This window comes from Cyanistes caeruleus, chromosome 4, assembly GCF_971803275.1.
Source record: "Cyanistes caeruleus chromosome 4, bCyaCae1.hap1.1, whole genome shotgun sequence".
In the NCBI taxonomy this organism is placed as follows: Eukaryota; Metazoa; Chordata; class Aves; order Passeriformes; family Paridae; genus Cyanistes; species Cyanistes caeruleus.
Genome location: NC_141704.1, coordinates 35,562,429 through 35,590,060, shown reverse-complemented (window position 1 = coordinate 35,590,060; position 27,632 = coordinate 35,562,429). Strand labels below are relative to the sequence as shown.

Genomic DNA, 27,632 nt, shown 5'->3' with positions numbered 1-27,632 from the left:
CTTAAGGGAACTTCTGCAGGTGTTTAGCTACATGGCTGCTGGAACTGGCAGCACTTGGACTTGTTTCTGTAAAGCAAGCAGCCTCTAGCAAGCAACACACCCCTGGGTATAGCTGACAGTTCCAGATTTTATTAGTGTTCTATCTACACCAGTATGCTGGCCACCAAAACGACCAAAGGAAGGGGGGATGACAAAAAAAACCAACTTTCTCAGCCAGTAAGACTTTCATACAAATTAACATAAGTACATTCTTTAAACAAAAAGAAAGAAATGCAGTATCACAATGTATGCATTCACTTATTTCAGTTTTACAATTGAAGAGAGGCATCCACATTACAGAAGTCAAATTCAAATCTGTCCTATTTACAAGTATCTGTGGCCTGAAAATACTTAACTGCAGAAAGGAGGATGCTGGCTATAGCTGATGCTTCTTTGCACTGGTCAGTTTTGTATCACTGCCTGCTCTTCAAGGCCTCCACCAACCTAGGAAAAAGGTTAAGTCAATTTACTGAAAAGTCATTTCAATTCTGCTGAAATACTTGAAGCAGAAAACCAGTCATTCTTCTAATATGGACTCTTATGTCAAACTATCTACAAATCCAGTCTTACAAAAAATCCTCCAATGTGTAAAATTAGGCATATGAATGAAGCATAATTAGACTGGTACTCACCATTCCATTGCTTCATCAAGCCCTGTGCCTTTAGTTGCAGAAGTCTTGAATATCTGCCATTTTCGGTCCTTCAAAGCTGGTAAGCCAAGGGCATTTGCCATTTCTGTGGGAGTCATGGCCTGTTCCATGTCCTGTTTATTTGCAAACACCACCAAAATGGCTTTCTTCAGCTCTTCTTCCTAAAAAAAAAAAGGGAATTGTGGAAGCTGTTGCAGAGACTTCTACAGAATTTATTTAAAGAGAGAAAAACCTATGTAATAAAAAAGATCTTCAGCAGTTTTCAGTTATTTTTTTGCTGACTTCTGTTCTGCAGAAAATTCTTCAGTGAAAGAACGGTGTTTATTTTCAATTCCAGTATGATACCCTACAGGAGCAGTTTCAAAACATGGCCAGTCCAAGTCATGAAACAATCTGGTAGTTGGATTTAACAATGCACATTAAATGAGCTTGCAGGTATGTTGGGGGACAAGGCAAGAGAGAGAAAGGAAGTGTTGCTCAACTCATCTTACTTACATTACCTTGTTCAACATTGGTTCTTCAACTTGAAAACACAGTAGAATTCTAATTACTGTCAATCCTTCAGGGTTTGATTTTGCCACACTGCAGTACTGAGCACCAGTCCTGGCTGGCAGGTAAATTTTCATGTGACCACAAAGCTACATGAAAAAACTGTCCAGATAATGCTGCACAAACCCATGAAATACCTGCAGAGTATTCAGTGCTTTTTCAGTCAGAAGTGCTGCACAGGCTATGCTGAGGGCTGAAGTTTCACAAGTGAAGTTCAGCTTCACTTGGTTCACTGAATCAAATTTCATATTTACTCAAAAAAAAAAAAAGTTCTAATTTCTCAATTTATTTTATTGATAATGACTGTGATCCTTGTTTTCTTACCTCTAACATAGCAACAAGCTCTGATTTTGAAGTGCCAATTCTGTCTCGATCACAGCTGTCCACTACATAAATGACGGCGTCTGTGTTTGAATAGTAACACCGCCAGTAGGGCCTGCAGAGGAGAGAGACGTTCCAGTCATGTCATTTGCATGTTAGCAGTTCTTTTTAGCTAGATAATTATAGACAGAGGAAGTAAAGATTGTCTCTGGGGTGAAAGGCCCCAGGAGGCAATCAGAAGATTTCTTCAAGAGGCTACAAAAATGAACAGAGAGTACAAATACTCTCCGAGGCAGAACGAAAAAAAAAACCCAAAAAACCCCAACCCAACACAAAGCAAATACAGAAGCAACCTGAAAACAGGGGAAGAACAGAAATGCTGGGAATCAGACTTGATTTTTTTTGGGAAAAAAATTTGAATGAATTTATTTGGGAATCAGACTACAGGACATCAGGTCCATAACCGAGGGACAGAAAAGCAAGGAATGTTTAAAGACATAAGCATCCTCATTACAGTCACCAAAGAAGTATCACCAGAGAAATCTTAAATGACTAATTAATACAGGTAAGTAATTAACAAAGATCAAAACAAACCACCTTTTTTAGAATTACTGTACTGAAACTAAAAAGGAAGGAACCTTTATCTCACTAATTGCACCTTCCTTACTAACTAACTACACTGCACCTTGCTACTGAGCACTGGAAAAGGAATCACAAGAGGATCATACAGGGGTACTCTTAATGACTCTTTACAAAACTTGTGATGCTTGCTAAAAAATTACTGTCTATACCTAAATCCAACTTGACTATTCTGAAGAATGCAAAGCTAGGCAGTATATTTTTGGGGTTTTAATCACCCCCTCCACTCTTTCTCAGAATGCTACTCAATTGCCTACTATACTAATGATTTGTTTTTCAAAGCAAAGCCAAATGCAAATGAAAACACTGTCTTGTTTTTTCCCAATCTGTAGACTTCCAGTTCCTGCATCACAGATTTTACAAACTGAAATCCATCAGATGAAAATACTCTCCCGAGAATGGTTTTTTTTAAAAACTTAATCAATTTTCAGAAGTGCCTGCTGTGAGAATTCCAATGCCTGCTATGAGAATTCCAAGAACTTGGCACTTTTTAGAGAAAGTTCATTGACTTTAAGAAATCTATTACCTTATGCTTGTCTGTCCTCCTAAGTCCCAGACTTGAAATTTCAGATTCTTGTAGGTCACTGTCTCAACATTGAAGCCAATGGCTGAAACAAAGTTATAACAATTTCACTGTTGGTGATTTTCTTGTTTTTCTAAAGAATATGTCAGCACTCAGTTCAAGATTTTTCAGACCAGAAAATTCTCAGTAGCTGCATAGCTAAAGCTACCCCAACAAACATGACTCAAAATAATGGAGAAATATTTCTTTTGAACTAATAAAACCACACTGTAAACATATTGTAGAGATTTGTAACAAATGCTAAGGTTGTTAAAAATTGACAGTAGTGTCTGAAATCACCAAAAGAAACAAAGCAAGGGCTAAAGAACTGGCCCGCTGTGATAACTAAGTACATAAGTGACAGCAAGAGAGCACTAAGGAATGTGTCCTTCTGTCCACATAAGGTCTGCACTCTTTTAAGAGCCACAGCTCTTAAAACACCAACTTCTCAGGAGAGGACTCAATACTGCTGTCTGGAAGATGGCAGCAATGCTGCAGTTATCACATATGTCATTCCTTTTCCTGCCAGCCCAGAGAAACACAGCACAGGGAAGTGAACAGCAGGCACAGTCTGCTTAAAATTTATGGAGGCTGAAGTAAGCAAAACCCACAGGCAAAAAGATTATGGCCCAGCAAACTGTTGGCTTCTAAAAGATAATAGAGGGAATAGAGGAACACAACAGACATGGCAGGGACATAAAAAAGTCAAACATCCCTTCTACTTCATGTTACACAGAGCAATCATGGCCAGAACACTTGAGCACACACACTGGGTGGGTGTGGCTGCATGAATGCCAAGAGAAATGGTGAAATCAGTTGCATTTTTTTAAATAAACATCATCTTCTCCCTTGAAACCTCACATTGAGTTTTGTTACGTTTTCTACAGAATGCTGTCCTATCATGAACAGCCTGTGAAACCATGCTAATAATCTTGAGGTCAAATGCTTTTTGCATTTTGCAGGGCAGCATAAAATACTCTTTTGTAATACTTTTATCCAAGAAGATACAACAGTGTAAGGCTCCCACAACATAAGGTCCTTTTGTTTAGGAAGGAAGCATATAGTGTTCAGCTGGCAAAGTTTATGTGTCAGAGCTACAGACAAATCACAGGCCAAAGGCAAATATTCTCCCTATGGGCAGATCACTTACTTGGAATGGTGGTAACAACTTCTCCAACTTGCAACCTGTAGAGAATGGTTGTTTTTCCTGCTCCATCCAGCCCCAAGATGAGAATCCTCATCTCTCGAGTTCCAAACAAACTGGAAAAGATGGTGGAGAAAAAGCCCCCTACAAAAACCAGAAGAGAGACATTTCAATGTCAGCCAGCTCTGTGGAGGATATGCAAAGGCAGACAGACCAACCTCCTTTCTTACTGGCCTACAAGTTGTTTGTTTCCTCCAGTGAAAAAAAGATAAGTCCAGGTTGTTGCCCAGATGTCCTCCTGGTTCATACTGCCATTTTATGGTTTTATGGTAGCTCACTCCAGCAAATCACATTGCAGCAGCACCAAGCTTTCTCACTGCAGTTACAATTTTATTTTTTCCTTTTCTCTCATTTGCCAAAATCTGAGTCATCTTTTTGGCTTGTATCAGACTCTACCTTTTCAGTGCCAGTGACTATACAAGGACCAAAAGAAGTCTGAAAGAATTCAGCCATCTGAAGACATTTATGGTCTTCCAAAGAACCACCCACTTCTTTTTTTCTTAAAACCAGGTATAAATCAGTAGGTACATATTAAATCAATTCACTACAAACAGCAAAGCTGCACCAAATCAAGTACACTAATGCTACAGAGAAGTCTAGGAGCTGATTTTAAATGTCCTTCTTGTTCTTTTCAAAACTCACTTGCCCCAGAATCTCATTTATTCGCTAAATGCAAGCAAGAAAACTTGTAGCCAGGCTAATATCTGATTTATGCCTACTAGATTTTTAGTCATAGAAAGAATACTAATGTTCTAAGCCAGTAACAATTGAATTTTTCAAAATATTTTTATAATAAACATATCTAATGTTAAATCATAATTTTGTAAACACACTTAAAGCCTGCAAAAGGTAATGAAACATTCAATAAGCCAGAATCAGTGACAACACTGATAAATATATCAGAAACAAATAAAAGAAGATTTGAAACCAAAATCTCACTGAAAGATGATTTGATAAAAATTGTTTTCTATATTTGCCTGTCTAGGTCTCTGCCTTTCCAGGGAAAGGAGGGAGCAACAAGTTTATACTAAAGAAGGGACTTCGACTGATAAAAGGTTGCTCTATTTCTTCTAAGCCCTTCCCACCACAGAAGCCATACACGCTACAGACCTGGAAAACAAGAAGGCATAAGGGAGCATCAGTTGCCAGCCTGCATAGTGCTGCTCATGACACTCTGACTGCCAGAGAGGCAAATAATTTTAAGAGAAGTGAGCTGAAAAAAGATATTTCAATAGAAACACCCCAAGTAGAGGTTACCACTGGCTGCATGGAGGCCTAAGATTTGAAAATTCTTTCCGTCAGTAATTTTGCTAGCTGCCAGACACCTCTCACTCCCTCTTTTTATATGCTACTGTGTTTGCTTTTCCCACACTAAAACACTGCTCAAACACCATCTGCAGTAGGACAAGTTCACCTCAATCTCTCAACCCTCAGATTCAGGGCCTCCCTTTAATATTCCCCCTACTTCATTTACTAGTCTGCAAGACCTCCTCTCCTAATCCACTCCTTATGAGCAGCCCATTACAGACTCGATTGAGAGTTAAATTTTGCCAGGTGTCAGGAGGACAGAAGCCTGAGAGTATCAGCGAACACACCCTCCTGCCGCTGCTCGGACGATTCGCCATGGCGAGGCAGCTCTAACGCGGCCTCCGGGCGCCGCGGCGGCGGCTGCCCGGGAACCGGCCCGCGGGCAGGGCCTGCCCTGAGGGCAGGGGGCATCGCCCGAGCGCGGCCCTCAGCCTCGGCCTCCCGCCGCCGGCGGGCAGGAGACCGTGCCTCCCCACGGCAGGGCTCAACACCGACCCGTCCGCCCTCCCCGCCGCCCCCGCCTCCCCGGCCGCCGGGAAGGCTCGTGATGGACGGGTCTCCTCGGGCGGCCGCTTCCCGCCCGCTCCTCACCCATGTCGAGCCGCTCCGCCGGCGCTCCGGCCCGCCCCGCTCCGCTGCCCTCGCCGCGCTGGCCCTGCCGCCGCCGCCGCCCGGCTCCACGTCGAACGCCGCGGCGAGTAAACAAAGCGCTCCGCGCCCGCCGCCGTTTCGACACACGGAGCCCGGCAGCGCCCGCAGCGCGGAGCGAACGGACTGAGAGCGGGGCCCTTCCCGGACACACCCGGGCGGGAAGCAGAGCGGGGAGAAAGGTCTGGAGAATAAAATCCGTGGGCCGGGACCAGCGCGTGACGAATCTGCGGCGGCGGGAGCGCGCGGCGGGCGCGCGCGGGGCGTCACCGGCCCGGGGCCTCCCCGCGGCCCCGAGAGCGGCGGCGAACGGGAACCTCCGGCCGCACAACGGGCGGGGAGGCACGGCCTGCTTCCCAAAGTGCCGAGGAACCCTGGGAGCCAGCACACTTCGAGGGTTAGGGCTTGCTTTTCTCCCAAGCGGCTGCGAAACGAGAAAAACCCCGGGTGGAAGTCTGTTAACAAAGTCCAGCGGTGTAAAACATCGGTAGCAAGCTGCTGCTAGGGATTAGCTAACATGTCTCACTGTCATCGGCCCCGCATGGAAATGATGTCATCCATGTAATTAGGGTGTGCAAATAGGTAAATATACAATCAGAAAAAAATGTGAACTATTATGTAATGAAAACTCAGAGGAAAACATAATGTACGAGGCACATATGAAGTGGGCTCTAAGCTCAGACTGAGTTAAGGGAGAAGTGCAACAGATCTCAGATTATGTCAATAATCAATGATTACGCTTCTTTTAATCACTTTTTTACAGAAGATACAAGGATATATAAATGTCTTATAGGAGAGCAATCTAACTAAATTACCAACCTACCTACCCTTCATGATTACTGACTTCCTCCCCATGCACTTCATTCTGTCCTTATACTTGTACTGCAGCAAGAAGAGCACAGAAACCTTTACTCCCCCAGCCATAAGAACCAAACCTATAGCAGTTACTTTCCATGACTTTATCACTTTACTCATTTAAACTTATTCAAAGAGAAGCAGCTTGTACTTCTTTCAACTGAAGACAGGACAAGGGGGAGCAGAAATTAGCAGCTCACAGTGCAAAATGAATATAAAATCCACACAACAGTAATCAGTCTGCAAGTGATGAAATGTGAACTTTGTGGTTTCATTAAATCTGTGTGTGAAACAGGAACAATCACAGACAAAGATGTTTTCATTTTCTCTGAAAGCATCAACAAATGTAGTATCACAGCTGCAGAACTTCCTGTTTGAGTTCCTCCATTAGAATTCTGTCTTGCTTGAAATTTCATATTATTCATAACTCGGTCGAAAACAATCCTTTATTTTTTTATGTCAAGTTGGGAGCAGTAGGAAAGAATACACAAAACTCATCCACAGGGATAAAAAAAAGTAACAAAATAATTTTGACAGTATTTAGAAAATGTTTGATCTATAAAATGCAATGATCCAGAAGGCCAGCCCCAGTACACTGCTTCACAGGGCAAGCAGCGTGTACCAAGTGTCTTTTAGGTCCTTGATATCCTTAGGAGACCACGGATACGTCTAACGAGAGCTTGAATAAATGTGTACCGTGAGCGAACCTTGGAATATAAACCTTCAATGTCCAGGAGCTTCTTCTGCAGAGATTCACCAAAGCTGTTTGTGGCTTCAATCTGAAGCTGAGAAAGAGAAATGCCAGCTTATCATCCACTGCCTGTCAAACCCTTCACAATGATTTATTCTCTGACCTGCTTTCCAAAGAATGGGTTTTTCTGACTTCTCTAATAAGTACTACTTGCTCTGTTTTAAGAATTATTGGTTACAATTCAGTTTCTTCACTCAAAGTCATACAAAGACATCTTCCAATTAAAAATTTCCTAGTCCTTTAAGGACTCTAAATAAAGAGCCTCTGTGCACCAACAACATTTTAAAATTAATGCATGTGTAAAGAGTCACTGAATTAACTACATTTTAAGCATTTTACCAAGATGATACTATCACTTTACTTTTGAACAAGTAAAATAAATGACAGATGCCTCATCAAAAAACACACAGTAACTTTTCTTACAGTTCTAGATCTTATCAAGGTACTTGAGACTGCTGTTTTGAAGAACAGTTTTTTTCTGCAGAGTCATAGAAATGCCAGTGGGATTTACTAATAATTTTTTTTTACTGACACCTCTGCATCAAATTTACACAAACTATTAAATTTCTGTGTAAGTGGAAATTACTTCTACCATTCACATTTTATAGTCTCTTCAGTTCCTGTTACCCTTTTAATCTCACTTCTCTATAGCCTAGCTGAAGCTGACCTGTAGTGAACAGTTGGATCACAGAAAACTGAGAAACGTGCCCTCATATTGCAGGTCTTTCAAGGATATCTGGTGTTTTTGGAAAGCTGTTATTAAAAACACTGTTTGACTGGTTGGTAAGAGAAAAAGAATGATTACTCTGTTTTGTAAGTCTAGCTCATATTTTACTTAACTTTTCATATTAAGATTCAAAGATACATGCACAGCAGCAAAAGTGCCATCTGTATCACAGTATTTTCCAAAACAATTTTGTAATGCTTCACTAATCTTAAATTAAGTTCTAAGCTCTTGGTGTTACTGCAGGTTGTTCAGAAGTGGGAAAACAACAGTCAGACTGCTCCCAATAGCTGCATGGCAGCCAGGAGCATTAGCAGACTGTCACATCTCACCTGTTCTATATCATGCTGGCTCACTCGATTCAGTCCACTACTGAAATCCAAGCTTGGCTCTGAACCAAAGGAATCTGGCAATAAAAAACAAGATGTTAAAATTATGTTGGCTGCTCCACACTTATCTCTGTATCAAGTCATATAATAAATTTAAAACAGTGTTCCAATTTGATCAGAAAGTAAGCTTATGCATTAGAAATTACACTATTTTTTTACTTAAATGATTTAGAGAAAATACATAGAGTGAGTCATAAATATTTTGATCACATAACATGGCACTTTAAGCAAAAGACTCTTCCACAAATCCAGTCTCCCTGATTTCCTTCCATTTCTTTCTTCTTTTAAAAGACAAAAGTTCAACAAACTTAAAATCCTCTGGTGAATCAATGGTGGCTATAATTCCAAAAATATTTTTTAAACCACCAATATTAACTTTATTTCTTAATTTCACCTTAGAGCATATTGAAATATTTTCCTATAAACTATTTTGGATCACTTATCTGATTGTATTAGCTGAACTTCAGTTAGTCTGAAGAGCAGAAATAAAAAAAACAGTTACTTTTACTTTCCTTTGGAGGTTATGTGTAATACACAAAACCCAGAAGTCTGTGAGTAAACAATATCAGTATTGCCAATTCTCCAGTGGAATATCCAAAGGTATGCCAAATCCAAATAAAATCTCTTTTATTAAATATAAAAGGCAAGATACTAATAGTAGGAAATCAGTTTTAAAGCTACCCATCCGAAGTTATTCAAAGGTGTTTTGATGTTTGAGAAATTTCACCTTGCAGCCTTCCTTTCTTAAATGACATCCTAGAGGACAGCAGCGGGTCTTGGGAGTCAGTGGGTGTGCAGTGCAGTAGGTAGTGTTCCAGATGGCGCCAAAGAATGAAGAGACATATTTCTATGATATCTGCAGATACATCTCAGTGAAGGACCCCAATCTGGTTGTCTTTGGATTGTACATTTACTGCATGAGCATATTTACACACTTGGAAACAGCTGAAAATGTCAGCTCAACCACCTGTCACCTCCTCCACTGCCACAGCCCAGTAATGGATGGCTCACACTCACTGTCCTCATCACCCTGCAGAGCCTCAATTCAGCCCTCAGGAGGAGAACTGGAGTGCTCATATGGTTTGCAAAGGTACCTCAGCTGCACCACAGTAAATTAAAGCTGAGGTTATAAAGCTGGGGATGGCAGTAACACTTCAGGTGACAACAGCAAAGTGTGCAAGAGCACATCTTTCCTAAGGGTGGTTGCAGAGGAAAATTCTGATCTGCTGAAGACAATTTGTTTGTGCATGACTGGTTATTTCCATAGATTTACTGGTGTTTATGAGATTCAGGTTTATGCACAGTTGACTGTAAGACTAGAAAACCCTGTTATGACAGGCACATCAAAATTATTTTTCAAAGTATTTCTTCCACCACACTTGGACATGTGTGAATGTTTATGGGGTCTGGTGTCGCCCTGAAAACTCAGCTTCTGTTTTGTTTTTTTTTTATTTTTTTTAAATATATATAAAATTTTTATTTTTTAAAAAAAAAAAGCAAAACAAAAAAAAACCAAAACAGAAGCTGAGTTTTCAGGGAGACAGTCTGGACACTAAAATTGAACTGGGCTGTAACAATTCCTTTATAAGCATGTTGCAGAAAGTCCTAACTGGGTTCAAAATGGGAATTACTAACTTGAAAGTCCTTACATTCTGGTAATAGCAGAGCAATAACCTCCTAACTTAATTCTCAGTATTTCAAATTTACTTTTTGCAAAAATTTTTTGTTCAAAGTAGTCAGAAACCCAGGTAAAAAATCTGTTTCTATCTCTGATTTTCTGCATCATCACCTTGAGGGTCATTTCATATCAGAAGGATACAGGAACAGAGGGAGAGCAACTTGGCTCGGTTATTTATTAGTTTCACCAGGCGCCGCCTTGCCAATACATATTTTTGGGAAGTGGAAATCTTGTCAACCCCAGCTGGCATAACTGACTGACACAACTGTTATGGGAAGAGAGAAACAGAAAGACTGTAGCAAATCACAGAACATCAAGAGAATTAAGCAAATAAGACTACTTATTAATTTCTAGAACTTTCTTGTAAGCTACTATTTCTTTAAAATTTTGCTTGCTATTTTTAATTTGCATAACCTTGCTGACAAAAAAATGGAAAAATTAAACCCATTTCCAAGCAACTACAATGAAAATCGCAACTTTTACAAAGTTAAGCCAAATATTTTCCTTCAAGTTTGAGATCACTCGTTACATGGACCCCCTTCACCAACAGTAGAAAAGAATATGCAGAAGAAGTGGAACTACTTGCTCATCAAAGATGCCTTGCAGCCTTTGTTACAGCTGTGTCCAAGTTACTACAATACAGAAACTATGGAGTCAGAAGAACAATTACCTCTTTTATTTCATCTGGTGGCAGTTGCTCCACATTTTGCAGTTTGTTAACACTCTGACGATGGCTGTCATAGTAACTGAAGAAATCATTAGTGCTCTGTTTCAGCAGGTAAACAATAATGCCCAGGCCAGGCAAGTGCCAATATGGGATCACTGGTGCTTGAGTATCTAGATGAGATGTTGAAGATCAGAAAACAAAACTAAAAAACCCCAAGAAATCAATAAGCTATGCTCTCTGTCAATAACCTAGTGAAAGACAGGAAAGCACTGACAAGTATATTTTGCACTTGTGTTAGAAGTAACATAAATGTAAGTCCAGGCAAAAAGTTCTGTGACTGCAGTATTAAAAGGCAGTACTAGTACACTATTACTAGTGCAGTACTGAGTACAACATACGAAATGTAACTAGAAGACTTACTATTTCATATTTTAGCCATTCAACTGCATAACAACACAGTGTAAACTCTTGCCATGTGTTGTAATAGAGCTCCAACCAGCATCAAAAGACATCTTACATGTCATAAATGAGATCCTAGTTCAAAATAAGGTAATCCAGCAGATGCTGAAAAAAAAATCTTGACCTTCCCCTGTCTTGTGCTATTTATTTACATACACACATTTCTTTACTGACATATATTCTGTGGCTGTGAATGAAAAAACAATTTGTTTTAACTAGGATTAGTTTCCTGATTTGGCTTTAGTGCAAGGTTGAACAAGCATGGATTTTAGAATGAGAGAGTGAGCAGCTACAGGATTGGCATAAAGTGACTTTAAGAGTAGATGAAACTACAGCCTTCAGTTTGTTATTTTCTAGTAGCCGAAATGTCACATTGTTCAGGTTCATGCAACAGCAAGTCAAGAATCTCACCCTGCCGAGGCCCATCTCGGTTGGTTGACTCTGACAGGCTGGGAGTAAACAGACAAACAGTGTGCTGGAAACTGGGAGCGCTTTGCAACATCAGTGACTCACAGTATTCCATCACATTTGCACAGATCTGCCAACAAAGGGGAAAAAAAAAAAAAGACAGCATGTCAATTACAGTAGCTACAGGCTTTGGAGCATTAAATTTTACATGGACAAATGTCAGTGAACAACACGCTTTGCACCTCTCTTCTCACCAGAACAGGGTGATGCTATTTTCTTATCAGACTCTCTTCTATTGCAAGTCTAAGACTTGCAACTTGGCCTCTTTCCCAAAACCTGCTAGCTAAAATTTCTGTATAATTTTAAGCCCCCTTCGGCTCTAAGTTAGTGTTAGCCATTGCCCTCTATACACACATTTCATTTTGAAAATTTCTCATCAATTTAAGCCTTCAAAATTCACAGAGTTTGTACACAAAATCAGGTTTCTAGCCTGTTTCTAATGCAAATGTAAGTAAATACATTTTCAAGGGTTACTTTAAATAAAACCTGGACTCCTATACCACATAGTGTAGAGCATTACCACTATCATATGAAATTGTGATAACTAAACAAATCTGCACAGCGGGTAAAATGTTGAGAGTGAAAGTTCTGGCATCTTGTATCCTTACCTGTTGCATGGCCAACTCAATTTCATCCCTCTTGTTCACTCTGTCTCCTGCTGAGTTATCATCTTGCAGCTTGAACTGACGTAGCCTCTCTGATCCTCCAAACCGACTCAGCAGTCCTAAGCACTGGCGCTGCCATAAGAAATGAACATCTAAATTACCATCTCAACAAATGAAATGCGTATTTCTTTTCACTTAAGTGCTACGTGTCCCTTAAAACACAGTATTAAGAAAGCAATGCAGATTTTTAGCACTTTGCAAACAAAATTTAAGTTTTTAGTTTTAACTTATCTTGATTTAATTTAGAAATTAATGGCACCTTAAAAGACTGCCAATGAGAAATGAGTGCAATTCACAAGTGCACAACTTCTCTTGTGTCTCTTGCAGACTATTATACAGAATACTATCAATGATAGTTCAGGTTTACCCATTCCCACACCACGAACACCTTTACCTATAGAGACAAACAAAATCTGAAGATAATTATGGTAAAAGTAGAGTACAAAAACTAATTCAGTAACAAATTAAAGAATCACTAGCATGTCTGATACTCCAAATTGTTGAGCTGGAGACATGCTTGTGGCCAAAGTGGTAACAGACTGTTTCTGCGTTACTTTTCATGCTTTGGTGTTGGCTTCAAATTTTTCTCTTCACCTAAGTCCTAAGCCAGGAAGGGAAACAAAGTCCCTGATGCAACCCTGATGTTTCCAAATGTTCTCTCTTCTACTGGACAGGGAAGTGTGGGGAGACACCAAAAAACAGACCACCAAAACCCCATCCCACTCCCACAAAAAAGAACCTCAAACTACCACACATTCTTCTTGATGCTGGAAAATCTCTCTTTCCCAGCTGCTACTATTCTAAGTGAGAAAACAGGAAGAAACACATCTAGATAGCAAATTCTAAAAGGACATGGGTTCATATATATTCAAATATATGAATTTATTACCTGAAATCGCCCGATGTGTCCTTGTAGCTCCATCTGTGTCCCTTCATTAACATCCATGTCCAGCTCATTTAACACTCCTGATAAAAGATACAGCCATTAAGTGACTGTTTGGTTTTCTTTTTTAAAAAATTTATGCAGCATTTAAATACAAGCATTGATCAGAAATGATCAGTGCTTCAGTTAAGCATTCAACCTGTATTTTGCATATTTTTTGAGCAAAACATGCAGATATGAATGCAGCTATCAGGTGATACATGAGAGCACATAGCTTAGTGTTCTAAGGGGGGGCAAGGAGGAAGAGAGGCTGGCATGGAAGTTACAGCTGTTGTACAAAGCTCTGTATACTGAAAGCAAAGAAACACCTTGGTTTAACCTACAGCTCTGCACTCCTTTCTACTATAGTCAGACATCACTCCTGAACAAAGAAAACCATTAATTAAAATAGAGAAGTTATTCTGAACTGGTAAGCATGCAGAAGAAACCACTGTATCCATCACAATCATTATTAACCTTTTGTGAAGGTAAGTCACCCAAGAGAAATGGAAATATGCTAATCTGCAGTGCTTCCCCCTCGGGAAACTTTATATTTTAAATCAATAAAAACAGAGAAGACATTTTAAAAAATGGGTATGCAAACAATTTTCTATCTTAATTTCCTCATTTACAGAACTTATTGAAAAAAAATTGTTTTTTGAAGATACCACAGTTACTTTGAGCATTTCTATTTGCAAGTTACCTCCAAGACAAAAAGTACTTAGTGTGAGGTAGCGTGATGAAAATAAAATGGAAAGTCAGATACACATGTGAAGAGCACTATGTTGACTGCATATCCACCACATTTATTTCAAGAAAAATTATTTAGCATTTCTTTGTTTTTCTCAGAGCTCTGCAAGTCAAAAGGAAAAAAATATGCCATGGATATTCTCTTCTGTCTTACTGTTTCTTTACAGAAAACAAAGCCTGAGATAGGGTTGAGACTTCAAAACTGCAGTTCCTACCAGGCAATGCTGCCTTGCTGATTATTCCTGTCAGGAAGGCCAGCTCCTGGAGAGATCCAGCACTTACATCTTGACACCTCAGAATCGCCTGGATAGTATCTGAATGGGAAATTAGGAACTGCAAAACCTGCACCACAAGAAAGAAAAAATATGAATGACTCAGAATTTAATGGTGAGCAAAGAGGAAGCAATGCTTCTGAAGAATTTTAAAAGACTTTGTGTACCAGTGAGGATGGAAAAAAAAACCAACCCCACAACTTAGAGAAAAGGCATATATAATTTCTTTGAATGAGCAATAATAATGATACTATTTGCTTTGGAACTTACCTGTCCTGCTGCTTGCAAGTGTTGTGCCATGCTGGATGTGAGGATCACTTGGCACAGCTGAAGAGCTGGAAGAAGAATCTGGCGATAACGTTCCACCGGAGCAGGAATGAAGACTGGGGGATCTCTCATTGCATACATTCTTCTGAGGTTTAAAAAGAAGGGAGGAAAAAAAGATAAAGAGTGCAGGAAGAGCGAAGTCCACTAGTGAGGCTGAGCCTCAGCCTACAATCACTCAAGAACCTAAAAACATCCATATTTCAGTAAGAGGGCTGGATCTGAACTGAGTGTATATTGGAAAAAGAACACATTTATGATACACAGCTGTTGCCAGACATTTTATTTAAGCAGAGAAAATTACTTCCTTGTATTATGCTACACTAAACCAGATAACTTTATTGCAGAAATATGATACCTGGTTACAAAATTAGGTATTCTCAAATATTTTAGGAAGAGTTGTGCTTAATTCTAAAGCAACTGTTAAATACAGTCTTCCACAAATGTCCTGTAGGTTTTATACAATCTTATTATGCCTAATTGGAGTTTTCAAATAGTTTACCTTGCCTAAGTCTTAATTTTTTCCAAAGAGTTTAAATTCACAGTGTGCTACTAAGAACTGTAAGTTTAAAACAGGGACCAAGGCTTGAAATCCACCCAGGTCATTTCCCCTAAATATGTAATTTCCTTCTCTAAGACCTTCTCTCAATCGCCTCACAATGACTAATGTGGCAACACATCAAGAAACTTGCCAAGCAATATATTTTTTTTTAAAACATGTCATAAAATATTCTTGAAATAGCATTTAATTCACTGCTTTATGATGGAGGACAAACTTTGCACTTCAACAGCTGCAAAGCCTCTGAAATAAGTTTACAGTGTAAGCTGTTTTTCAAATATTACATTATAAATTATTTAATAATAACACATTAATAATTTTTATTTGAGGCATCAAATAAATTTTTAGGTAGCCTAAGTATTTAGCATGAAAGTAAAACCTCACACCCACATCTGGAATTTTCCTCTCAATGAAAGGTACCTTTAAACTGAACTGATAGGTTTAATAAACATGCACACAAAGAATAAACCCACAAATCATTACTCAAAAATCATGAGGCTATAAAAAGATGTGAGGTACTTCCAGAAAGACTGTATTATGTTTTCACCATCAGGCAGGGAAGCAACACTTACCCCTGATGGTCTGTTTCGGGTCGCATGTCAAACACTTGGCACTGTGCCAGCCGCACAATCACGCCAGACCTCAACAGCTCTAATGCACCTTGCTGGCTTTTGGCTACTCGAGTGAGGAACGCCTACACAAGAGTAGAGAAGGTTAGGTTTTGGAGATGCACAATGAAACTTATTATGTCTACTTTCTCACTTGATTTTAGCATCATTTCAAATATATTATTTTAGTAAAATATCCTTAAGGAATACCTTCAGTGCAGGTAGCTCAGTGTGCAGCTGCAGTGCAGCTGAAGATTTAGCTCTGGGTGGCTGGAGCCCCAGGGCAAGAGCCTGTGAACTGCCCATCTTTTGCAAAACAAAGGGCATGAGGGAAGTGGGGCACTAGCCAATGGACCTGACACTCAGAGACAGGAAGGAGACTCTCAGCTGGAAGACCCCAGACTGACTCAGAGACTGTTGAGGGTATAAAACCCCAAGGGTTCCTTTGTTCAGGATCCCTCCTAAGAGGCACCAGCTCAAGCTCTTATTCTCTTGTTGCACCATGATTAAATAATTTTAAAGATCCAGATATCTGAGACTGCCCTGGGAAACCTGGGTCAAACCAGTAAGGAAAGCTGATCTCTCTGTATGAGTGTGGTGAGGGTAGGAAGTCAAATGGGGCACCCATCAGTGTGCTAGTGCGAAGGGACTTTGATCCCAGTGGTTAAAATCTCTGGTGGTGCAAGTGGGACTGCTAGAGTGCTCTTGAATGGTCAGACAGGAAAGCTTCCTTAACAATATCTCTGACTACAATCAATGCAAAGTCTAGACAAACAACTTTTGCTAAAAAGTAAAATTAAAAAATAAAGACCAATTATAAAAATAAATATTTTGGTAATACAAAATAATTTCTAAAGAACTGTTACCATTTTGGACTCATAGGTGTACAATGCCTTAAGCAAAGGGGGCTGAGGTGTGAGCAAGCTCTGAAGAGCCAGATCATCATCAGCCAGGCTATCCACAAGCACCTTCAGGTAGCCACTGTTCGAGAGATACAACAGCCACTGCTGCTGCTTATCTACTGAAACAATGTGATCGAGTAAAGCCAATGCCAGCATCTGGGATGAGGGAAGAGAAACAAACAAATCAAAACAGAATTAAACCTGTAAGATCAATGAGATTTTTAATAAATACCTAGATATGTGAAATGCTAATCTTCTAATAGCTTATAAGCAGAATGCATTTCTTCACTACAACTGCAACCATTTATGTGAAAAATATTTTAAGATTTCTTAATGCTAGTATTGTATGAGCCAGTTATCTTTCTCAACTATTCTTCTAAAAAAAGTATAGATATTGTTGACCAATAACTAAGGCAAAATATTTTAATGAAGTACTGCATCAAGCACAATTATGATTTAAAACTACTTTGCCTTCTGACTAGATTCTCAGCTACTGGCTACTATCAGAAATTACTGCGTCATGAAGTAACACCTTCCCAAGGTAAGCCCATGACTTAAAAATACTAAAAAACAACTGTCAGAGAGGTCCCTGCCTACATCTTTTGCAGCACAGCTTTCTACCCTTACTTTTAAACAATAAGACACATAGCCTTGTCAAGAAAAAAATAAATGTGCATGTATGGCTCTACTTCCAGCAGCTTGAAGGATGAGTGGGAGGGCAGAAACATGAAACTGATCCAGTATCTACAGAAATGTTCCAGTTCTACCTCATGAAACTTCCCATCTCTGCACAGGTGATGTTCTTTAAAACAAACAGAACAGTAATTTTAAAAGAATAGATTCATTTACCCGGCCTATCTCATGGCCATCACAAGCATCACGACAGACCACCTCCATCAGAGCTGCCCCATAACTCTCAATAGTTGCCATGTTTTCCCGTTGCAATTTACTAAACACATCTTCAGGAGCTGTCAAATGTTCCCACATAGTTTTTTTAGCTGTAAAAAGCAAATAAAACAAAAAATTAAAATATCCAAAGATAGGCACACCTTAGCATTAGCTTAGCTACAGATGATGCTACACCGTTCAGAGGATTCTCTCTACACCTTGCAACAGAAATGCCCTGTACAATGGTCAAGGATTTTTAAGTGAACTTAAAATGCTCTACAAATCCACCCTCCCTTGAATATCACAAAGACTAGCCAGAGCAAAAAGTGTGGGCCTGTATACATACATCACACTTGTAAACAGTTTGCTTAAAATAATTCAAATGTTTAGTACTTGTTATAAACTAATAGGCCTAAAACTGGAAGTGTTCAAGGCTAGGTTGGATAAGGCTTTGAACAACCTGGCCTGGTGTCCCTGCCCACGGCAGGGGGTTAGAATGAGGTGATTTTAAAGGTCCCTTCCAACCCAAACCACCCTAGGATTCTATGAACTTTCACTGGGACCAAAGCATTCAATCTGAGCTAAATTAACAAGGTGACTTAAATGGGAGAGAATGAAAACAAAGTCAGTCATACACTTCAAAGGGATCATAACAAATTCATAGTTTGTCTTTTTTCTTTTCCTACTGTAGCTCAAAACACAGACCATGTAAGTCTGCATGCAGGTACTAGAGCCAGGATTTTTTCTCAATACTTGTCTGAGCTCTAAATAATTATTAGAACCATTAACAATTCAAGTATTTTAACCATTCAGAGATAATGTGATATTTACCATAAGCACTGTCAGATAAATAGCAGCTTTGGTTGGCTTATTTCTTGCTTATTTTTTTAGGAGGTGGTGGCGGTGGGGTATGTGTGAGGCTTTTGTGTTTGTTTTGGGGATCTTCAGACAAAGGAACAGAAAGGGTTCTATGAAATCCTTGGGGTTTGTTTTGAGGTTTCTTTGTGTGGTTGGTGTTTTGTGCTTTTTTTTGCTTTGGAATTTGTTCTGCTGTTTTGAGTTTGTTTGGGTTTTTTTTAATAGGATTGCTATGATATGAGTGTACATAAAGATGTGAAGGCATAAGCAATTTATTTGAGAGGTTTTTGGAGCAAGATGTTTTTCATCTATTTCCAGAAGACAACTCAGCTTGCAGAAACTGTACCCACCAGGGTTTAATAACAGCTTATTTTTTTCTCTTTTCCAAATACAGCTGGACTATACCTGCTTCTAAAGTGTCTGGTTCATCTGGTCTCTGGGCAATCTGCAAATAATAAAGCAGTGATCCATAAAGGTGCGTCCTCACTCTCTGGAAGCCTCCACCTGTTAAGAAGAAATATTCATAATTAAAACCAAACAAATGTGAATTCCGTAACATCATCTTCCACTGGCAGTTAATTTAACTTTCCCATGGCAGTGCTGGCAGAACTAAATAAAACAACTGGATTCCTTAAGGTGAAGTTCTACTGTTTGCATAAAAGTGTATTTATGAGTACATTCAGCAAGTTTATGCTGTGCCAAAATAATGCCAATATTAAATTCTCTTTACAGTCATCTCCATAGCTCTCTTCTGTTTGTTTTTCAGATTTTTTTTTAAAAAGTGTTTGCTAATTTCTTTTTGTTATTAACATCACACCTATGCTAATCATGTAAGAGCCACCTGACTGTAACAAAAATCTTCTCTACTACTTCAGCAGTAACTGAAAGCAGCTCAGCTCATCTTTTTATTCTTCGCAGTTGGAATTCATGTACACACACCCCACAAAAGTTAACACACCTGTTTTCAAAATGAAATCCAGCAGCTTTTTTAAGATGATGTGGAGGGAGGAGTCACCAATGGAAGCAAAACCCATGGATATGCTCTGAGAGCCAGGTGATGAGGTAAAAGAACTATCCAGCATCAAGGCATATTGGGACTGTCCTGCCATAGGGAGTGCAAGTGGCTGTTTCTGCTCCGTTTTCACAGACTGGCTCAGGTGGGCAGTCAGGGTGAACACAGCCCCTGCCACCACTGGCATCAACTCCTGAGCTGCATCATCATCAAGGATCTTAATACAGAAGTAGAAAGAAGAAAAAAAAAAGGCAAAAAAAAAAAAAAAGTTTAAAAGTGTCTGATTTCAGGAGTTATTAAAGCAATTAAGTCAGCCTCTCACAACTATTTAATTTATGTATGCATAAAGATTTCATTAACATGACAGTAATTAAAACACCTTAAAATCAGTAATGTCAGAAACTTGTTTAGAAACCTGAGTTGAACATATTTTAATTGAGAAGACCATTAAGCCTTCTGGGGTTTTTTTTACATGAATCACGGGCAGGCTGATAATCAAATCTGGATGGCAGAAAGGGAAGAAATCTGTTGACACTTGAGATGCTGTGTTAGTAAAATATCTAAATCTAAGTTAGGGAAAGAACAACTGGTACCTTCTTTGCTATACAGCTATTTTATTATCATTAAAAATGTGAAGGTACTATTTAAAAAACCCAAAGGGTTGAGCATCAAAGAAGCATTAAGACAATGTGTAAAAACACTAACAAGAAATTTGCATGTATTGTTTTTGTTCACTATTATTTAGAAAGCAAATCTGGTGTCTTTATCACTAATAATGAAGGAGCTTTCCTTTTAAGCAATATAGTAATTTTGAACAGTAGTTCAATCATTTTCAATAGACAGTAACAATTTTTTTCCACAACTTCACAAAAGTCTTCACCAAGGTGTCACAGAAAAATTAAGCTTGGAATTTCCTCTTCATAAAGATTTTAGGAAAGAAATTTCTTCAGCTAGTGAAGGCCTTCCTTGTTTCCTGTTTTTTTTTAATTTAGTTAAAATAAAATCAAAACCAGCATTCCACTAAAAATAGTAGGTTTTAGGTAATTCCTACAGAAAAAAATAATGGAAGTAACAAAAAAAATTCAAAAACGTTACTTTTCTTCTTGAAAATATGTAACATTTTTATATATATATATTCCTCAGAACAAACCTCTTTTAATCAGAACTACAAATCATGTAACTATCACAAAAAGCAAAAAAATAATAATGTCCCAGCAGATTAAAAAATTCAATGATCCTTCATTAAATTTTGCCTTTTAGAATGGATGGGTCAGTAGTAACTGCCTAGTCTGTCTCAAAAATTACTAAAATTCAGCAGTAAAACACCTATACTTTCAAGACACTTTCACACTTCCAAAAGCTTTTCTAATTGTAGAGTCTTTCATTTTTCTACCATGAAGCTTTATTCAGCTCTTTAGTTTTTCAAAAGCAGCAGCAGTAGGATTTGCAGTGAGATGTCTAAACACAGTACATTAGCAAATGCAGCAGTTTGCCTTCAGCCTTCAATAAGTTCTTGTTTCCCATCAAAGCAGGCTGTTTCTTTTTCACGTGCCTTTTCCAGACTACCACCATGCTGTATTATACTGAAATGCCTCTGAAATCTGTCAATATATGGTTCACAGTTGAACGGTAGCTATGCAATAATACAGAGTATCCCCTCTGTCCACAGAGCATTCAACTTCAGCATAGCAGCAATCAAAAAACTAAAAAGAATACTAATGGCAGACAAAGTCATTTTGGATTACAATCAAAATTGCAGCGCTTTCACATAAAAAGATGCAGCAACAAAGTTCAAGGAGAGGGTTGATTTCCAGCAGAACACTACCTTGTCATGCACATCCTGCAACAGATCCCGGATAATCAGTTGCCTGTCCTCAGCCTGTATGAGATCCTGAGGGCAGGCAGTGAGTATGATTTCCACCAGCTGTCTCCACGACTCCAGAGCATGCTTCTTGGCATGGAGGCATTGCAGCATCTTGTTCCGCTCCACGACGTACTGCAGGATAGTGTTGATCTCCTGAAAACCCACCACAAAGAAACTCAATTACAATGTGCTAAAAGAAATTCATGGCAAAGACAGACTTCAAGATGAAAATTTTATCTATTAGTAGTAGTCTTCAGAATAATTACTCCTTTAACAAAGGAGCCCATTCCATTTCTGAGCTGCTTTTCACAAGGCAGACATCATGAATGTCTACATATCATAGGAAAAAAAACTGACCAGGAAAATTCTTTTCTAGCATTTTAAAATCGAAACAAAAACAACTATGAAAAATCTATTTGTGCCTTTTTTCCCGTTTCACCTGAGTAATTTCTCCTTTAACCTTTGCATCCATTTAACCAATTTCAACTTAATTTAAAAGAGAGCAGGAAACTCAGAAAATAACCAATCTTCAAGTTCACTGAAACTACATCTGCGTAGAAAAAAGTAGAAATAAATCAGCATCCCCTGTGAGAGAAAGGCAAAATGATCTTCGCTGTACGATGAACACACTGTACTTGTCAACAGCCAATCTTGACATCAGTGTATAACTGCTTTCTGTACAGTGGAGTGGGAGCTGCAATTGTTATCATTAATGGGAAGAGGTTAAAGAAAAAAACCAGATTCCAGGCCAGCTGTTTAGAGAACAGTATGGTAAGAAGTACAGTTTTTGGGTTTTTGTCTTCAGGAATTACTCACTCAAATCCACAATCTTTTGTAGTAAAGCTTACTGCTTGACAGGGTATGAAATCCACCAAGAGCAACAACAAACAGTAGTTAACTTTTTCTGTACTTACTTCCATAAGTAAAGGTCTCTGGCCTATTGCTGCCATTCCTTGAAGGGCATTGACTTCTGCAACCAGAACTCTGTGAACATACTGAAATTGAAAATGAAACTTTAATGATGATATGGTTTAACCTAGCAGATAGATGAAGACAACACAGCAAGTCACTCCCTGCCCCAGTGGGGTACGGGACAGAATTGGTGGAAAAATAATGTAAAATCTGTGGCTTGAGTTAAAGACAGTTTAATAGGACAGTAAAGGAAAGCAGGGGGGGAGTAATACAATATTTAGAATAATACAAACAAGGGATGCACAAATGCAATTGCTCACTACCTGCCAACCACTTCTCAGCCAGCTCCTGAGCAGCAGCCCACAGCCAGCTCCCCTCTCAGTTTATACACTGAGCATGATACCATATGGTATGGAACTTTGGCAAGTTTTGGGTCAGCTGTCCTGGCTGCATCTCCTCCCAGCTTCCTGTGCCCACAGCCTGCTCACTGGTGGGTGGTTTGAGAAGCTGCAAAGTCCTTCTCTATATAAATATTGCTTAGGAACAACTAAAGGATCAAAGTGTTAGGAACATTATTCTCAGCCTAAATCCAAAACACAATACTATACCAGCTACTATAAAGAAAATTAATGGTATTTGAGCCAAAACTAGGACAAGTGACAAAGGAGATGTATTTGGACATCCTAAAAGAATTTAGGACATGGCTACATAGTGACAGATGCAACAGATGGACTGGGATTCAAACAAGTTTTACTCACTTTTAGGGGTCACAATTTTTTCAGGATTATTTATAATACACTTGTCAAATACTCATTACAATGTGACACAATCTTAAGCAAAGCCTCCAAGAACTCTTGTATTACACAACATTGCACATGTAATCGTGTACACATACGTAGTGCTAGGTAGTTATGTACTGGTAACCAAAGAAATATATATCTGAAACATATACCTTTAATGTAAAAACAAGTTTCAAAGTAGTATTAACAAACTGATTTTTTTTTAATTATTATTATTATTATTAAGATATAAAATAGCACATGTATACTTGAAAATAAAGACCAATACTAACCTTGACGTTGCAGACCACTTGTCCACGTGCATTCTTGTGCTCACAATTAGCAATGACTTGCTCAATTTGAGCCCAGTCAAAAAAATCCAGCTGTAAAGGCTCTGGAATGTCCTGACTGAAGTCAATTGAATCCAGGATATTTAAGATCTTTCTGCGTACTGGAAATGCAAATCAATTCAAATTGCATTCAGAAGTATCAAGGGGAACCCAAAAAAATAACAAAAAGAGCCTAATTTATCTTTGTAAATCTAAATCTTCATCTTAATGTGCAAAGTTTCAAAAGAAAGCATTAAATCTTCAGAAAGTGCTATCAATCTATATAACAGGTTTAAAAATATTTTTTAAGGCCTTACATTCTTAAGATGCCTTATATTGTATAGTTCCCCTGTTATACATGCATGTCATCCAATATTTACAAACACAAGACTAATTTCTACTCCTTAATTAAACCAGGCTGGTTTTCAATTATAACCATTGAAGTCTTTTGTTGAGAAACCATAAGGAATTTGAATTTATTTATTTATGTGGGACTTACATTTTTTTCCATGAAAATACGTTCATGAAAATGCGTTCAGCCTTAGCAACAGTCTCACTGTTTCTACTGTTAATAAATTTGATAGACTGCCACTCTCTCATTTCATCTTTGCTCAGATACTCAAACACACTCTTTAAACTGCCTTTCCAGTTCAGTGATTTTCACTCACTCCAAGCATCTGTATCAAGGTTCTTTATTTTTTTCCCCACACTAAATAAAATTATTTCATATACTGCTGCTGTTTAGAACACCTACTACTTTCTTTTCCAAAGTGTCCTTTCTGGAGATGGCTCTCCTGCCTGTTCAGAAGCAGGTGCACTTTACTGATAAATAATCAACAGCTGTAACACTTACCTTTGGAAGCAGTGTCAAAGTGGAGAAATCCACTGACTGATCGACTTTCATCTTCCATCCCTCCTTCACCATCAGCTGAAGGTAATAAAACATACTAAATAAATTACAAAGAACAAATCTAAGTGACAAATATGACCTACTCTATTAAAGATAGAGGACAGTGATAAACCAATAAACCTTTCACATTAAAGTCTTCTAATATAATAATATAGACTTGAACTGTTAATCAAATGAAAACAATACTTATATGAAAAAAGCTATCCAATTATTATATACAGATAGGAAAATACTAGAAATGCCTAAACAGACATCCCACTTTCCAGTATGAATAATGCAGCTGGATGGACACCATGAAATGAGAAGCGTTTCTGAACACAGTTTCCCAGTCAGATCCCCGCAAGGATGAAGCGAGTGTTCAGGCTGATAAACGTAAGGGAAAACACCATACTGCAGTAGCCTGTTAAAGTCTCTTCCATTTATTCCACTTTCTCCATGTAAAAAGTTTTATTGCCATCTGGTTCTATTTTTCTTTACTTACTTCTAGCCTGTTCTAAAACTCTGAAATCTTGTCTTTTTATTTAACATTGCATTTTACACCATATTGGGATGAAATACCACCTCTGTGATTCTATAATGTTAAAAGTAAAATTTACCTGTAGCTACTATCTTCTGTGAGAGAGGGTTGAGAGCTTGTGACAGACACTAATACTGAGAACTTTGTCTAAAACTGTTTACCATGGAAGACCCTCCACCTTCTCTGTATTGTAATGAGTCTGAATGGCAGCTCAAAATAAATTATTCTGCAATTTAATTATTTTTTTCAATATTCCCCCTCCTATCTCATAAACTGTTTTTAATTTTTCTATCAGAAATGAACAAAATGATGCCATGATTTCATTCACTTTGGAGTCTCCTCCATGATCTTTCTTCCCATATCTCCAGTGACAATTCCACACCTGACACCACAAATGAACTGTCACAAGGTTATGACGAAAAGAATTCAAATGAAGTCTCTGATTCTCCATTTATTCCAGCCTATTTACCCTCACCATAAGTTCCCCTTACCCAGGTATGGTTTGACAGGCATGTCATCGAGCAGCAGATGCAACAGTCTCTGTGTGTGGGAGCGCTGGCGGTTCAGCGATGTCACTCGCATTTCTATAGCTGCAGTCTTCATTAGCCAAGACATCTGGTTGAGTGTTGAAATCTCATGCTCTGGATGGGGATAAGGCAACGATTATAAAACTAAGCATAAATAATATTACTCCAAGGAAAGCATTTTTCACTTGAGAAAGCTTGTAGAGGATGTCATTAGTTGTTACTTGTTTGCCAATTGTTTATGGGACCTAAAGACTGAGATCTGACAAGACAATAAATGAACATGTGGTTATTTTGAAAACAAATCATACACATACCTGCAATAAGCATATACACATACACAACAGAATTGGATACAACCTGTTAGAACAGTCATTTTGAAGAATGCTGTGCTTCATAAGCTAATAGGGTCAGTTACAGCTGACAGGGTCAGTGAAAATAACCAGACATTTACCCAAGTGAACCACAGCTTTAATCAAAACTGCTGAGACTGGAACATGGGTCTCCTAGAATCTTCCTAAATCCATCTAATTTGGATTACTAAGCTATACAAGAATCATCTAAAGCACTTTATACATGCTAGACACATGTACTTGAATGCTAAGTTTACTGTCATTGAACAAATGACTGATGGTCAAGCATCTGATAAAGTACATTTATGCAGTTTAAGACACTTGAAAAATATTGATTTGAAATATAAAAATACCTACTAGCTTAAAAGCACTTTATTTAAAGAAAGGGGTGATGGTCAGTTACAACCATCAGCTTTATATTCCCTTACTTTTTTATAACACTCTTCAATATTTTTTTTTCCCTGTACCATGATCTAACAAGACTACAATAATTGCAATATAGATTAGGATGTGGTTCTGAAGACTTGGTGCATTCCAAAGCTAACACTCTTTCCCAGAAGTTCAGCACCAATAATCTGAACTTCTTAAGTAGGGACAGTTCAATTTTTGCAGAATTAAACTATTAGCAGAGCCTGCAATCAACTCCATTTAATAATGCTACCTGTGTTTCTTCTTTCACTCCTAGCGAGTCAAAAAATGGATTGAATTTAACCATGCACAATCTTATAATAGAATAAAAATTACCTTTGATAGAAAATGGCAAGTACTGAAGCTGAGTGAATAAGAAATCCTGACTGGTCCTCAGATATCTCATAGTTGGACCTGAAGTGTCTGAGCATGCACACAACTGATAGATCACCTGACAATCAAAAACAGTAGATATACAGATATGGAATTTATTTTTAAAACAAATCAACCACCAAATCAAAAGAAGCCTAATATTGTTCTACTGCTCAAACAATATTACCAGTATTTACAGTAAGTGTTCTGTCAGCTTTCTTCAAAGTTGAGCATATTATTTGTAACAGATGTTGAATTATGATACTAAAGGACTACCAGCATGTGGATGACCACAATGACTGTTTGTTCACAACATGACAATAGATGAGCCTGTTTGTTCAGCTCACTTAAAAATGAGTCTTTCTGTCTGCACGTCCAGCAAGACAGGAAATGTAAAACATTTTCCCTGCTTCTACAGAATTGCCTTTTGCTTTTAATAATGTTTAAAATCCTTTCTAGAGCCCATAGATTTCCAGCAAGATACAAGTGTGTAATCATATGATTCTATGATTTAAGTGCACACATCAGCTACTTTGCATGTCTCTAACTCAGCTGTCTCCCCACATGACCCTCTCTGCCACACATATGTACATACGCTCACGGCTACAGAAAAAAGCAGAAGAGAATTTCATTGGCTTAGTTGGAATTTTATGTTATTTGCTACCATATTACACTTTCAAAATTTTTTAAAAAAATTAAAAATTGGCATATGGACTTAATTGGCAATGGACTTAAAGGCTAAGCAAAAATACTTAGATTTATTTTTATAAGTATGTCCTAATTCCAAGTTTCTGACATGAGTGCAGATCCTTTGATTTCTGTGATGCTACAATATATTATTTTAAACAGAAGAAGGTAAAACAGAAAGAATTCAATGTCTGTAAAAAAATGGCATATTCATTTCAAAAATGAAACCATTATCAGAGTCATCAACCATCTGTGCTCACCAACCAAGAACTAATTTTACTAAGAGTCCACTTTCAGTATATGCCA

At 38.4% G+C, this 27,632-nt stretch overlaps 2 protein-coding genes across 3 annotated transcripts in view; both read right to left on the bottom strand.

The window, feature by feature from the left end:
- Positions 1 to 274: 274 nt before the first annotated feature.
- ARL1 (ARF like GTPase 1) lies at positions 275 to 6,110 on the bottom strand. Its single transcript, XM_086885813.1, is given in 7 exon segments — positions 275 to 483; positions 672 to 682; positions 685 to 850; positions 1,563 to 1,674; positions 2,725 to 2,806; positions 3,911 to 4,048; positions 5,864 to 6,110. Coding segments are annotated over 7 exon segments (555 nt in total). The 5' UTR covers positions 5,868 to 6,110; the 3' UTR covers positions 275 to 441.
- A 1,093-nt stretch (positions 6,111 to 7,203) lies between these two features.
- Positions 7,204 to 27,632, bottom strand: part of NUP205 (nucleoporin 205) — a 48,169-nt gene continuing 27,740 nt past the window's right edge. For both annotated transcript variants that reach the window (XM_086885804.1, XM_086885805.1), the window contains exons 23-43: positions 26,604 to 26,718; positions 25,474 to 25,623; positions 24,409 to 24,483; positions 23,520 to 23,677; positions 22,450 to 22,530; positions 21,497 to 21,688; positions 19,618 to 19,888; positions 19,065 to 19,163; positions 17,763 to 17,911; positions 16,878 to 17,069; positions 15,976 to 16,097; positions 14,791 to 14,932; positions 14,464 to 14,590; positions 13,466 to 13,542; positions 12,520 to 12,648; positions 11,855 to 11,981; positions 10,988 to 11,154; positions 10,459 to 10,582; positions 9,367 to 9,495; positions 8,583 to 8,656; positions 7,204 to 7,560 (exon numbers count right to left, since the gene is read on the bottom strand). In XM_086885804.1, coding sequence (XP_086741930.1) covers positions 7,408 to 7,560; positions 8,583 to 8,656; positions 9,367 to 9,495; positions 10,459 to 10,582; positions 10,988 to 11,154; positions 11,855 to 11,981; positions 12,520 to 12,648; positions 13,466 to 13,542; positions 14,464 to 14,590; positions 14,791 to 14,932; positions 15,976 to 16,097; positions 16,878 to 17,069; positions 17,763 to 17,911; positions 19,065 to 19,163; positions 19,618 to 19,888; positions 21,497 to 21,688; positions 22,450 to 22,530; positions 23,520 to 23,677; positions 24,409 to 24,483; positions 25,474 to 25,623; positions 26,604 to 26,718 — 2,853 coding nt within the window. In that variant the 3' untranslated portion in view covers positions 7,204 to 7,407. The remainder of the gene's footprint in view (positions 7,561 to 8,582; positions 8,657 to 9,366; positions 9,496 to 10,458; positions 10,583 to 10,987; positions 11,155 to 11,854; positions 11,982 to 12,519; positions 12,649 to 13,465; positions 13,543 to 14,463; positions 14,591 to 14,790; positions 14,933 to 15,975; positions 16,098 to 16,877; positions 17,070 to 17,762; positions 17,912 to 19,064; positions 19,164 to 19,617; positions 19,889 to 21,496; positions 21,689 to 22,449; positions 22,531 to 23,519; positions 23,678 to 24,408; positions 24,484 to 25,473; positions 25,624 to 26,603; positions 26,719 to 27,632) is intronic.